General features: G+C 39.1%; 1 protein-coding gene across 8 annotated transcripts in view; it reads left to right on the top strand.

The window, feature by feature from the left end:
- The window catches only part of LOC117360762 (protein eva-1 homolog C-like), a 52,736-nt gene extending 38,147 nt beyond the window's left edge, over positions 1–14,589 (top strand). For 3 of the 8 annotated variants that reach the window (XM_033945079.1, XM_033945084.1, XM_033945086.1), the window contains 5 exons: positions 2,835–2,978; positions 3,712–3,834; positions 4,903–4,974; positions 8,421–8,510; positions 11,493–14,589. In XM_033945079.1, coding sequence (XP_033800970.1) covers positions 2,835–2,978; positions 3,712–3,834; positions 4,903–4,974; positions 8,421–8,510; positions 11,493–11,875 — 812 coding nt within the window. In that variant the 3' untranslated portion in view covers positions 11,876–14,589. The remainder of the gene's footprint in view (positions 1–2,834; positions 2,979–3,711; positions 3,835–4,902; positions 4,975–8,420; positions 8,511–11,492) is intronic. The other 5 variants (XM_033945080.1, XM_033945081.1, XM_033945083.1 and 2 more) reach the window with 5 other exon arrangements.
- The last annotated feature ends 652 nt before the right edge of the window (positions 14,590–15,241 follow it).

A 15,241-nucleotide genomic window follows, 5' to 3' on the forward strand; every position in this document is an offset into this window, starting at 1 on the left:
CAGATCATTGACTGAACCATATTCACATCATTCTCTTCTTAGAAACATATAAACATGATGGCAGATAAATGCCAAATGGCCCATCCAGTTATCCCATCTGCAGTAACCATTATCTCTTCCTGTCTCTAAGAGATCTCAAGTGCCTATCCCAGGCTTTCTTTAATTCAGACACAGCCTCTGTCTCCACCATCTCTACTGGAAGACTGTGCCATGCAACCTTTCTGTAAAAAAGTATTTCCTTAGATTACTCCTGAGCCTATCACCCCTTAACGTCATCCTATGCCCTCTCATTCCAGTCAAATCTCATTTCAAATGAAAGAGACTCAACTTAAGCGCATTTACATTACGTAGGTATGTAAACATCTCTATCATATCTCCCCTCTCCAGCCTTTCCTCCAAAGTATACAGATTGAGATCTTTAAGTCTGTCCCCATACGTCTTATGCTGAAGACCAGATACCATTTTAGTAGCCTTCCTCTGGACCGACTCCATCCTTTTTATATCTTTTTGAAGGTGCGGCCTCCAGAATTGTACACAATATTCTAAATGAGGTCTCACCAGAGTCTTATAAAGGGCATCAATACCTCCTTTTTCCTACTGTCATACCTCTCCCTATTCACCCTAGCATCCTCCTAGCTTTTGCCATCACCTTGCTCAACCTGTTTGGCCACCTTAAGATCATCACTGAGAACTTTTCAGTACCCTCTCGTATATACGCAATGAAAATACACTTCACCTTTAAGACATAACACGTTGCATTGTAATCATTAGTTAAGTGCCTTTCTATGTACAGTATATCTATATATTTATAGTTGCATCTATCTGTATGAACTTTAATTACCAATTTACATAATACAAGAAAGTCAGTTCACAAAACTTGTCATTATCCAATATGATGCCAGTTTGAGCATTGTTGCTGAATATCATGGACCATAAGTTGATCACTAGCACCCTCTGCATGTATTTTCTATAATCAAGGCAAAAAAGCACTATGAGCCATCAAGAATATGACAATCAAAAGGTATTTATTAATGGACCCAACAGGGGCCATTTCTGAGATTTTCTGAGACAAGAGAAGAAAACATTTCTCTGGGCTCTTTGTAAAGCTGATTTTACAATTCTGGACTGCTATTAAGGTGGTACAAAGAAATAATTAGAAATAAAACAAATCAAAAGAGATAAAGGAATAAATAGAAATAAAACAAAAGGAATAAATATGATACCTTTTTTATTGGATTAACTTGGAGGAACTTTTACTAAGTTGTGCTAACCGTTTAGCGTGCGCTAATCGATTTGGTGCGCACTAATCGATTTAGCACACACTAAAGATTAATGCATTCTAAATTCTGCTAAATGCTAAATTCTAAAGCATCCATTATATTCTATGGGCACCTTAGCATTTAGCACACTCTAAATTGGTTAGTGCACCTTAGTAAAAGGACCCCTTAGTGCAGGGGTAGGAAACTCCGGTCCTCGAGAGCCGTATTCCAGTCGGGTTTTCAAGATTTCCCCAATGAATACGCATTGAAAGCAGTGCATGCAAATAGATCTCATGCATATTCATTGGGGAAATCCTGAAAACCCGACAGGAATACAGCTCTCGAGGACTGGAGTTCCCTACCCTTGCCTTAGTACATTGTTTGATTGGCTTTCAAATGCAACCGTTCTTCAGGTCAGAAATTTCTGATCTGAAAAAGAAGTGTTGCCTTCGATTTATTGAGGTTCTTTTCCTCCATGATTGTCACTTTGGCCTATTTTTTTTTAATGAATGATTTGTTATGGATAGTGGATGCTGTGGATGGGCAGACTGGATGGGCCCTTTGGCCTTTATCTGCTATCATTTCTATGTATATTCAATGAATATTAAACCAAAATGTCTTAAAAATTATGGACTTGGAAAAATACACTGCTTATTTCTAGGATAAGCAGCATAAAATCTGGGTCCTTTTTCAAAGGCGTGGTAGTGGTTTAACGCGTGGAATACCGCGCTTTAAACCACCTGCCGCGCTAGTACCTAACGCCTCTATTGACAAGGCGTTAGGATTTTAGGCTGCCGTGGGATTAGCGCATGATGAAATGTTAGACGCGCTAACCCCGGTAGCATACCTTGATAAAAGGAGCCCTTAGTCTTTTGGGATATTTTCAGGTGCTTCTGATTTGCTTTGGCCACTGTTGGAAGCAGGATACAGTGCTTCATGGGTCTTTGGTTTGTCCCAGTATGGCAATTCTTATGTTCTTATGCACTTAGCTTTAAAGAAAACTTGATTGGGGAGAGGTTACTTGTGAGGATCCATTATTTTTATAAATGTGATTGAAGGGTTTGTTAGTGGATTGGATTATTTTCTGAAATAAACATGTGCCTTTGAATTTCCTCCAGTTCGCTCAAATGCCACCCCTGTGATTACTTACGCATGGCCCACTTTTGAAAGTATAGGCTGCATTGTTGCCTTACATGTTATTGTGCACAATTTTATTTAAAAAAAAAAACCCCAAAACATTTTCTGCATATAGATCATATCTTACATGTGAGAAATGGTGTACAGAAATTACTCTTTATTGAGGTTCTTGATTGGACTAGAGACATGTTCACCACAGATTCCAACTGGATTACTCACATTTTTCGTAGGTAAAGTCATAGGACCTGGAGATATTCTCTTGGTTTGTTGTTTAATGCATATTTCTGCTGTTAAACTTTCAGGATAGATCAAAATAGGTATTCTAGCTATGAGCTGATCAATTATTCACAAAAAAATCAATAGGGATATGGTCCTTGTGATTAGAAGCTTATAATTTTCAGATGTCCATGAACTAATAGTTTCTCTGTATGATTCTAGAGTGCTTATCTCCTGTTGCCTTGAAGAAAGTTTCCAGAAAGTGCTACGGACAGCAGAAGTGCTCAGTTATTGCTGACTTAGAAACTTTTGGTGACCCTTGTTTTCCTGGTATAAGGAAGCATCTTACTGTGTCTTACACATGTGGTAAGAAATGTGAATCTCCTGCATTTGTTTCAAGCTAGTTTGGGGACAAGCTCCTACGTACTTGCTATCTCACTTCATATTCTATAGCCCTATAAGACAAACCAGAAACTGTTATCTTTTTGCATACCCAAGCATTACAAATTGTAAATACAAAACCTTTCTGGACAGAACTTTCATGTACCAAGTAAACAAACAACAACATTGGCTAGACAACTATATTAATAAAGCTAGACTGACCTACAACGCTTTTAGAAAACTTATAAAAATTGCCTTATTCGACAGATATATCACCTAAACAGATTTTCACCAAACACTTCTTTTCTCGTTTCCCAATATGCCCCCTCTGAAATCCTAATCGAACAGCATTTTGTAATTTCGGGACCTTCTTCATATAGGTCCCCTCTGAAATTCTAAACAAACAGTATATTGTATTTTTCGCTGTATTTTTTGTAATTTTGCGACCTTTCTCTAACAGGTCCTCTCTGAAATTCTTAGCAAACTGTATATTTTGTAACTTCGCTTTCTTTAAGTTTTCTTTACTCTGTACTTCCACTGCCTACCTGCATATTGTAACTCGCTGAATGTCCAGCTCTCTTGAATGTAAACCGCCTAGAAGTCGCAAGATTGTGGCGGTATAGAATAATAAAGTTATTATTATTATTTAATCACAGCAAACTATTAACAGAGAAAGCACAAGGGCCAGGTTTGAGCTTCTTCCCTTGTTTCCTTGCAGGGATGTTCCTTTACTCATCCACTAATTGTGTGGCTACGACTACTGCTCAAAATGCAGTTCTCGGATTAAGGCTAGGTGCGGAGTGGCCATTCCCAGAGAGAAGACAGAAAACAAACAGCAAAGGTGACTGCAGTTTTGATTCTCAGAGACAGCGGCACACATTTTTGACTTCAGAATCAGATGTTTGTACATTTCCTTGGCGTATCTGCAATTGAAGACATTTTTTGTTTACTGTTGAATCATCAACATACAGACTCCTGAGGCAGGCCTGTCGGGGCCAAAACCCGATCGTGTTGAGTCATTGTAATAAAGGAAATTGATAATCTATCAGTCACCTTCGTTGTTTGTTTTCTGCTTTCACATTTGTGAAGGTAGTACACTTCTCCCTCCGAATCTGCGGTTTCAGCATCCGCGGATTCGGTTATTTCCAATTTTTTGGGGATCTGTTTTCATTTTCCAAGCTATTTTTAAGCCCTCTTATACCCCCCTTAAGCCTTACCTGGTGGTCTAGTGGGTTTTCAGGGCAAGAACGATCTTCCTACGCTCCTGCCCCGTGCAGATCACTCATAGGAAATGGCTGCCGTGAGTTCCTGTAATCTCTCAAAACTACTATGGGAGCTCATGGGATTGTAGGAAGATCACTCCTGCCTCGAAAACCCGCTAGACCAACAGGTAAGGCTTATGGGATGCTGGGGGGAAGGGGGGGGGGGTGGGTCAGAGCCGGCCCAAATATTATTTGCGGTTTTTTTAATATTCACGGGCTGGCTCTGCCCCTAACCCCCGTGGATACGGAGGGAGAAGTGTATCTCTTGTTTTCAGAGACATTCCCAGAGAGACACATATCTGGCTAAACTTGAAAATGAGAGACATCCCACAAATGCATCTTTGAATTTGATGGAGACCAGTGGCGTAGCGAGAATGAGAGGTGCCCAGGGCAGTGGCACCCCTCTCCTGCCCTCTTCTATGCCCCCACTCCCATCCACTCCTTCCCTGCCCCCTCCTGCCTCGTGTGCCTCATCCCTTCCCCTGTACCTCTTTAATATTCCCATTGCGAGCAGCAGCCCCAACCTACTGCTTGCTGCAGCATCGGCTCTTCCTCTAACGTCACTTCCTGGATCCGTGCCTTTTATTTCCATTATCATTCAAGTATTACCGTCTTCTGTTACATATATAGTTTTCTAATTGTTTCAGTGCCAAAACAGCTGCTAGAGGAGGTGGGCCATGGCGCCCCAGACCCGTTCTCACTGTCAGACTATACACATGGTAAGAAACTCTTCTTGTTGATTAATGAGAACAATGAACCAGTAGGTTTTTCTTTACATTACAAAGTTGATTGATTAAAAAGGTAGAGCAGAACAAGGTTAATACAGTGTTACCTTTTCTTTTTCTTGATTTTAAAATACTTTACCCTTGAAATTGTAAAATTGCTTTATGTGGTGCAATACTCATCAGGTCAAATGCACACGGAGGGGCATTTTTAATAGGATGTCTAAGTCTGAGCTTAGGCGCCTTGGGAAAGACGTCCAGAAATCCAGTAGAGAAAATATTCATTTTTTTTTTTTTAATGACCTATCTAGATGTTTTAGCCCTTAGCGCGTCTATCTTTTTCTGGCCATTTTCAAAAATGACTAAATGAAAAAAGCACAAAAACAAGTTATTGGGATGTCCAAACATCCAGTATTGAAAGCAAACTGGCCACACAGACGGCTAAGCAGAGCCGAGGAACACTCTAGGTGATACAGCAGTGAACATCACATTAAAAAAGTCTCAGGTACACATTACTTATAACCTGCTTATATTGTACGGTGAGCCCTCCAAAACTCACCCAAAACTTATTGTACTCACCTGTAAACCACAATAATAGCCTCTTAAGTCTGCAGGTGTCATCTTTATGTAGGTACAGTAGATTTTGGATGGGTTCTGAAGGTAATATAAGCAGATTATAGTAAATTGTGTACCTGGGACTTTTTAATGTGACATTCACTGCAAAACCCATTAGAGTGCCCCCCTTTGTTCTGAAGCTGTAATACAGGCTGGAATGTACTGTTTCACATGTTTGGATGGTGGGAGAGTGTCGGTGACAACTGAGGGAGTAAGCGGGGGGTGGGGAGGGGGGAGGGGGGAGGAGATCATGCCTTAATCCTCCAGTGGTATTCAGTTTGGGCATCTTTTTGATCCTTTTTTTTAATCTGTATTCATTTTTAAAACTTTCAATAAGTGTAACATAAGATACAATCATTTTATACTTTAACATCACTTAATATGCCATCAAATTTATCTCGCATCAAATATCCCTCCCCCTTTTTACCCAATAATTGTACTTAAGCATAAGAAATCATAAAATATTCCCTCCTCCCTCCCCACCCTGGACGTGTATGAATAAAGGGAAAAAATAATATTCATTCTTTACCTTTTTGATCCTTGTTCATTTTTAAAACAGGTTTAGCCTCAAACATCTAAATAATACCCTGTTTGATTATCTCTGCAGAACGTCTTAAGTCCTAAACCCGCCCAAAATGTGTCTCTTATATGCCCCCCTTAAGATCTAGACGCACTGGAGACAAAACGACCAGAAAGACGTCTAGAAAGTCAGTTTTGAAAATGGCCACTTGGACGTTTTGGTAGTAAGATGTTCAAGTGCTGGTTTATTCTCCCTTTTGGACGTCCATCTTTTTTGAAAATGAGCCCCACAATATCCTTCTTTTCACACATTGTACACTATATTCATATTTGAGAAGTCTTTTATCAATGGTTTCATCAGATAATTCATAAGCTATCTGGAGAGAATGCATTATTCTATGCAGTTGTATGAGAATAAGGCAGCAAAAGCCAACTGCCCTGTTTGTCATACCAGCTTTTAATCATGAAAGTGTGTAACGTGCATGGAGTGATGGGTGCGGCTCTAGTTGCCTTACTCCCTCTTTAACTAACGCTTAACACAGGTTTTATTGCCAGCAGCGGTGGTAACTGCTCCGGCTCTCTTAGAATTCCTATGAGCATCGGAGCAGTTACCGCCGTTGCCAGTGTTAAAATCCGCGCTATGCATTAGTAAAAGAGGGGGCTAGTTAGGTAGACTGAATGATCCATGCAGATCTTTATCTGTCATCTTTCAATATGTTATTGTGTAACTAAAAGCAATTCTTGACTGGCAAATGCTCAAAGGTAGATCTCCCCACATCCAATCCAGTGGCAGGTGTAGAGGTTTTTAGGGTTGTGCAGTTGTTCAAATGACATTGAAAATAGTAGTGACATCCATTCTGTCATATTCAATTGAAAACTACCACAAAACTCACACATTTTTATGTTGCTGTATGTCATTTTTTATCCCAGAAATAACAGGAAGATCCCCCCCCCAAAAAAAATCAAGGTTTTGTGTTGTCATCAATACTGTACACTCTTCCAAAAGAATGTATACTTTCTGCAAAGAGTGCATATTGTTTGCACATAGGCCTCACTCTCTCAAAAAAGTGCATAAATGGTCATTCCAAATACTGCACTCATGTTTGAATCATTGCGCATGAGCTAATAGTACCCACTCTCAGAAAACTGCACACATTTTCCAAAAGAGTGCTTGCTCTTTCTAAAATAATGCACAGTCTTAACAATAATAGAAAAGAAAGCAAATGAAATTAAAAAAAAAAAAACTCCAAACAAAACAAATTTCCAAAAACAATATAGGAAGCAAGAGCAGAGGAGTAAGCTAATGATTAGGGCATTGGGCTGAGAGCCTGTGGAATTGGGTTCAGTTCCCATTGCAGCTCCTTGTGACCCTGGGTAAATCTCCTCCATTGCCCCAGATACAAAATGTAGATTGACCCACTAGGGACAAAAAAGTACCTGCATGCAATATGTATACCACTTTGATTGCACCACAGAAAGCTGATATATAAATAATCAAATAAAAATAAATCAAAAACAAATCAAAAATTTTCACACTGCACACCCTTAGTAAATAATGCCTAATGCACCTTTGTGAATACCAATTCAGTCCTGGGCTTTACCTCTCTGATCTATTAATGGAATAGGTGGTATGACCTGGACAGATAAATTCTCAAAATATAAACACGGGAATTGAATATTACAGAGCTGCACTACGTAGAAATCTGCATAGTTCTCTCTTCCTTTTAACTCTTAAAAATAAACTTGGCTTCTTAATTTTGGGTCTAGTCGGATCCTAAATAGTCAAGTACATTGGCCACAAAATGTGGTCTGGGATAGAACAGTCATTCTATTTGTGTGGCTAGATATTCTGAGATATGTTAAAACACCTTGTGTGATGGATACACAGGCAAGATCAGAATGGGGTCTTTGTCTCAAAATTAAGAACAATGAAAACAGAAAAAAAGGAAAGGGAGGCAAAGGAGAAGAAAATATCAGGGGGAGCTTGTAAGAAAAAGAATAAGAAGGCAATAATGGAAACAAAGGTATGAAGAGAGAAGTAGAGACAGCACACAGGAAGTAATACAGAAATCGTAGAGCAGAGCACTCTAAAGGATATAAAAGTTAAAAGCACAGTGATAAAATAGAGAGCAGCAGAGAAGAGAGAATGGAGCAGAGGAATAAACTGTATGAAACTGCTTATGTGAAGGAAGATCTGAAATTTTTCATCTTTGCATAGAATGACCTAGGGTAGAAAGACAAACATAAGAAGATCCCTGGCATTTTCTGTTCTTAGTAAGTCTCTACTCCATGTCCCTTATTCACTACAGGTGGCTGGTATAAAGGGCCAAGGCTTGCCAAGCTCCATGAAGATATGATGATTTTATCTAGTTCTTTGGAAACTTTTGCCCACCTTTGGGGTATGTGACTATTCTAAAGTGCTTGAATGGCCAATGTGGGTACGGAGAAAGGAAGAAGACAAAATTGTACCCTTTGCTAAGTGCAGTGACCAGCGGCTAGTTGCATTACTATAAATGCAGAAAATGCCATAGGTTTCAGACCCAAGCCTTTTATGATCTAACTACTTGCAAAGGACCTTTGCTATTGGAGGGCATATATTGTTTCAAGAGCAGCAACAGACCAATCAGTGCAGATAAGGATCCTGCTTCCCTTAGGGATACTAGACATGTGAACATTAGTGCTCCTGCTGGTAAATGCATGACTCACTTTGAAAATTGGTCCTATAGATGTTAGAGTTAACAAACTTTAGGTCTGCGGTTGGCCAACTTTTATTCCGCCATTACCTTGTGGTTCAAGGCGGATTACATAAGAGGTTATCTGGACATTTCCAGAAGTGTTACAGAGTTGAGCGGGTTACTTTGGGGGCTTGAAATGCTTCCAGCGGTGTTAGTTTGTCTTGATTGAATTCTGGCACTAAAATTATTTTTAAAGCTTCCTGGGTTGGTAAGAGTTAATCCTAGCCTGACTAGGATTGTTTAATATGTTCCTGGAAGGGAAGGACTTTGGGAAGGTAGCTGCATTATTTTGTTAGGGCCTTCCTTCCCCACACTCCTGCCAGAATGGTGGTGGGAATGGAAGTAGGGTTGGTAGCAGGGTTCACATAATTTTTCATGACTGGATTTTCATCCACAGCTATGTCTCATTTTGGACTCCATGATCTTCACTGCTTACGAACATTGTTAATTGCACTTGCACCAGTTTTCAGCACTCAGCCAAAATAAATCTCCTACCCCTTCAGTCAGGGTCCAAATATTGTGGTTTGCCAACAAAGTTGGGTGATTTAGTAACTCCCCACCACTGCTTAAAAGCCACAGAAGGACTATCCTTATCTCAAGGCTTAAATTTGTTTTTGGTCACAAGTTTGAAAAGAAATTGGGCAATAGTTTCTTACTGGATTTAGTGGGGTCAAGTTTCATCAGAGTGGCCACCACTTAAACATATTCCAATAAATTATCCAGATATCTGTAAGTAGATATTTAGGCAGCAAATCTGTTTTGGACCTCAGTTTAAACAAGTTTGTTTGTTTGAAGTTAGGATTGCAATTTGTGTGATCTACTGATATGACACTATACATAAACACATGCAGGCAGTGTGCATATGAGTTTATCTGGAGTAAGCAAAGGTTTTCCCAAAGGCAGTGCTGAATGTGTATCCGTTTTTGTACATAATTTTAAAAATTAATTGATATGCTGGATTACTGCAATGTCCTGTACCTGGGAATAACTAAGACCAGGTGTAGGGCGCTGCAGGTGATCCAGACTGCCGCGGCCAGATTGATAACTGGAATATCAAGATATGAGCATATTACTCCATATCTTTGACAACTGCACTGGTTGCCAGTTGCGTTTCGAATTCAATACAAAGCAATTATGTTATGTCATCAATTCCTATATGGTACGAAGGCAAAAATTTTTAAGAATATGATGTCTCGTTATCAACCACAAAGATCCCTGCGTTCTGAAAGTGCCGCATTGCTGAAAACAAAGGCTAACCCTAAACATGTAGATACAAATGCCATGACTTTCACATGTGCAGGAGTCAAGCTTTGGAACGGCCTTGTTGGCCAGATTTGAAAATGTGGAGAGAGGAATTCATTTAGGAAAACGTTGAAGACTCAACTTTTGGTGATGCATTTTTCTGAGCAATTGATTTTATGTAAGACTTAATATGTCTGTTTTATTTTCTTATTTTATTTTAGATTTTTTTAACATTTTATTTATGTAACTCGTAAACCATTTTTGAAAAAAACGGTATAGAAATTTTAAAAATAAATAATACACAGAAACTTAAGCCAGTAAAGTTGTGTGTACTAAAAGCATCTGTAAATATTAATGCATAATTTCCCTGGGTAATTTTCAAAGTGGAAATATGTGTGTGCTTGTACAAAAAAAAAGTGTGTGCATTTTGGCCTTGATTTTATGTATATATATATAAAAGGGCCTAGCATTAAGTACCTAGATTGGAATGCTTAGCCAATCAAAGCACCTAACTTATCCCCTTTTACAAAACTGCACAAGAGGTTTTTAGCGCCAGCCAACATGCAGAATGCTCTGCGCTGCTCCAACTGTCTTAGAATTCCTATAAGCGTCAGAGCAGAGCATTCAGCGAACCGGCCAGTGCTAAAATCCTCTTAGGTAGTTTTGTAAAATAGGAGGGGGGGGGGGTTAATTTTTATTTTTTTAAAATCTTTATTCATTTTGAAAGCCAAGACAAAGTGCAACAGATAATCAACTAGTACAATAAACAGCACTCAATACAATCAACTGATACAATAAATACCTATCTCCCCCCCCCATACCCTCCCCCCACCCCACCTTCCTGGATTTGCTCCTTCAGATAAACAAAGGGTATTACTAATGATCATGTCAAACAAAAATTTTGCTAATGGAACCCAAATTTCTTTAAATTTATTATAGTATCCCATTTGTAATGAATTTATACGTTCCAACTTATATGTTTGGCATAATGACTCCCACCAAAAGGTATAGTTCAACCTGTCCCAAGTTTTCCAGTTTTTTGTAATAAGCTGCATGGCAACTCCTGTCATGATGAGCAAGAATCTATTTTTAATTGATTCAATCTGCACTCTTAATTGAACAGTGCCATTAAAAACCAATTTTAAAAAAATTATTTTCGGGTAGGCGCTTAAGCAAGAAAGTAAAACCAAAGCATTTAGATTAAAACATTACTCAATAAAAACTGCAGCATGCTTCATTGATGTACTTCCTAAGACAATGTTCTATGGTTCTTTACAGAGTTGTGCTTAATGTGCCATATTCATCTGTTTTTGCCAAGTAATTTGAACTGTAGAGGTAGTTCTTGGTTGGCTCAAGGCTTTCCTTTACCATTATTTTAGTGTTGTTCTGCTATTTTCACTCCAGGTGTCCCTGAGAAGGTGGGCCTCTACTTTCTGTGTGGCGTTTCTGCTGGCCTGGTGTTCCTGCTCTGCCTCTTAGTCCCCAAAATGTTTCTTCAAGACATAAAGAAGATCTTCTGGGAAGAGGAGCTGGTGGACAGCTTGGAGTTAGGAATTCTGAGGTCAAAAGGTGAAAATGAAGACATCTACAAGGATGACAGTTCGTCCGATTCCTCCTTCCGCCGCCTGACTCAGAGCTACCGGGCCTCAAATAACATCTTCAGTGCTGAGCTAAGTGCAGCCCTACAGGGGGCCACTGAGATTCAGAGGTCAGACAGAGATGAGATCTGGATCCCAAAGGAATCCAGCCCTTATGCCATTCACAAAATTAAGTCAGCTACCAAATAGATGACATTAGTAATAAACAGTAAGGTCTCATTGTTAGTACTATCTTCTTTCTGTCTTCCCCAAAGAAAATGCACGTCTAGACTAGTAGATGAATAAAAGTTGTGATTCAAGATAGAAATGAGGTCTAATTAAATGAGGAGTCCTATATGATAAAACGTAATTGGTGAGGTGAATCATGTAAGTGCACCATACAAAAGCTGAGATATTAGACTGGAGAAATCTTGTTCAGCAAACACAGAGCATAAAGTATATAGTGAGTGAGTGAAGCAAAGCTGTCCTAGGGCCAGCTTAGGACAATGCAGAGCTAGAAGCACTTTCAACCACAATCCACTTCTCTGTTTACTTCATTATGACTCAGAATTGGAAACAGATGCACAATTTGTTACCTTATTACATAAAGAGAGTTGATAGGTATGTGGAAGATTGGATTCTATGGGGCCAATTAGCTGAAGAGATATGAGTTTGCTGGTAGGTGAAAAATACACAACTTGCTTGTGTATATTTTCAGCTCTCATCTGAATAAAATAAGGATATTTAACTCATTATTGTATGTCTTCATGTAGGTGCTCCAAGGCCCTACTAGAAACATGATGGCAGATAAAGGCCAAATGGCCCATCCAGAGCATCCACTATCTTGTCTCTCTAAGAGATTCCACATGCCTGTCGCACACTATCTTGAATTCAGATACAGTCGCTCTCTCCACTATCTCTACAAGAAGACTATTCCATGCATCTATCAACCTTTCTATAAAGAAGTATTTCCTTAGATTACTTCTGAGCCTTAGACCTCTTAACTTCATCTTATGCCCTCTCCTTACAGAGTTTTCTTTCATGTAAAAGAGACTCACCTGTACATTAACGCCACAGAGATATTTAAATCTCTCTATCATATCCCCTCTCCCATCTTTCTTTCAGAATATAAATTTAAGGTCTCTAAGTCAGTCCCCATATGATTTATGACAAAAAACACTAACCAATTTTGTATCAACCCTCTAGACTGATTTCATCTTATTTATATCTTTTTGAAGGTGCAATCTCCAAAATTGCACACAGTATTCCAAATGGGGCCTCATCAGAGACTAATACAATGGCATTATCATCTCCCTTTTCCTACTGGCCATTCCTTTCCTTACGCATCCAAGCATCTTCCTAGCTGTGACCATCGCCTTTTCTACTTGGTTTGCCCCCCTGAGATCATCAGACACAGTCACCCCTAAGTCCCGCTCTTCTTTCATACATATTGTTCTGTATTTTTGCAGCCCAAGTGCATACCCTGCATTTTTTAGCATTAAATCTTAGTTGCCAATTACTAGACCATTTTTCAAGCTTCACTACATCCCAGCTCATGTTATCCACACCCACTAGGGTATCTACCCTATAACAGAGCTTGGTATCATCCGCAAAAAGACAAACTTTGTCAGATAGTCCTTCTACAATATAACTCACAAAGATGTTAAAAAGAGCAAGCCCCAAGACAGATCTCTGCAGCACTCCACTAATAACATCCTTTTCTACAGAGCAAACTCCATTTATGACTACCCTATGTCTCCTTCCACTTAACCAGCTTTTAATCCAGTTTGTCACTATAGGGCTCATATTGAATGCACTCAGTTTATTTATCAATTGCCTACAGTATATGGCCTCACGTTAAAGCTTTATTAAAGTCCAAATGCACTACATCTAGCACTCCTCCCATATCCAACTGTTTGATCACCCACTCAAAGAAATGAATCATATTTGTATGACAAAATCTGCCTCTCGTAAAACCATGCTGCCTTGGATCTTGTAGTCCATTTGATTCTAGAAATCTCACTATCCTCTGTTTAAGAAATGTTTTCACTAGTTTACTCACTACTGAGGTCAGACTAACTGGCCTTTAAGTCCCAATATCCTCCTTACTTCTGCTCTTGTACAGAAGGACCACATTCACACTTCTCCAGTCCTTTGGGACCACACCAACCTCTAAGGAAGCACTGGAAAGAGACAACCGCAATTCTGGGCCCATCAGGCCCCATCGCTTTGTCTATCTTTAATTTAGCTAGCTCCTCACAAACACAATCTTCTGAGAATCTCTCTCAGTCTACCACACATCCATTCCCATTTGTTTCCATTTTCTGTGGTCCTACCCCAGTCTTTCATCTGTGAAGACAGAACAGAAATAATTGTTAAGCAGTACAACCTTATCCTTATCATTCTGCATATTTGTCCTCTTCACCCTTGAGCCTCACGATGCCATCTTGACACTTCTTCCTATTATTTACATATCTAAAACCACAGCAGAGCTTTTTACCGCAGGCCAGAGAGGTAAATGCTTTGATGCTCATAGGAATTGAATGAGTGTTGGAGCATTTACCTCGCTGGCCTGTGGTAAAAAGCTCTACTGCATTTTGATAAAAGGGACTCTTAGTTAAGTTTCATTGGCTTCCGGTAAAGGCAACAATACATTTTAAGTTATTAATGTTTGTTTATAAAATTCAGTATGTTCTAGCCATGTCTACCACAAGACTATAATGCTCATTACAAGAAATTAGATTAATAATTTATTTGAATTCAGTTTGCTGAAAATCTACAATCAGGAAGAGATCTATTGTAGGCAGTGGCCCTGATCTGTGAAATATATTACTATATTACCTAAATTATTTATTTGATCTTTATTACCTTAAGAACATAAGAATTGCCATACTGGGACAGACCAAAGGTCCATCAAGCCCAGTATCCCGTTTCCAACAGTGGACAACCCAGGTCCCAAGTACCTAGCTAGATCTCAAGTAGCAAAACTGATTCTATACTGCTTATCTTAGGAATAAGCAGTGAATTTCCCCAAGCCATCTCAATAATGGCCTATGGACTTCTCTTTTAGGAAATTATCCAAACCTTTTTAAAAACCCGCTAAACTAATTTCACCACATTCACCACCGCAACAAATTCCGGAGTTTAATTACACGTTGTGTGAAGAAATATCATGCCTCCTAGTCTTAGTATTTTTGGAAATAGTTAACAAGTGAGTCAAATCTATCCTTTCCACTCCACTCATTATTTTATAGACACCTATCATATCCCCACTGAACCATCTCCTCCAAGCTAAAGAGCTGCTTTAGCCTTTCCTCATAGGGAAGTCATCCCATCCCTTTTATCATTTTTGTTTCCCTTCTTTGTATCTTTTTTATTTCCCTTATATATTTTTTTAGATTCGGCGATCAGAAGTGCACACAGTATTTGAAATGCAGCCGTACCATAGAGTGTTACAAGGGCATTATAACATTTTCATCTTTGTTTTCCATTCCTTTCCTGATAATTCCTAACATTCTGTTAATTTTCAATTTGTTGCATATGATTATGATGCTATAACATGGTAGAATGCCTCAC

The sequence above is a fragment of the Geotrypetes seraphini genome, chromosome 5 (assembly GCF_902459505.1).
Source record: "Geotrypetes seraphini chromosome 5, aGeoSer1.1, whole genome shotgun sequence".
NCBI classification, from domain to species: Eukaryota; Metazoa; Chordata; class Amphibia; order Gymnophiona; family Dermophiidae; genus Geotrypetes; species Geotrypetes seraphini.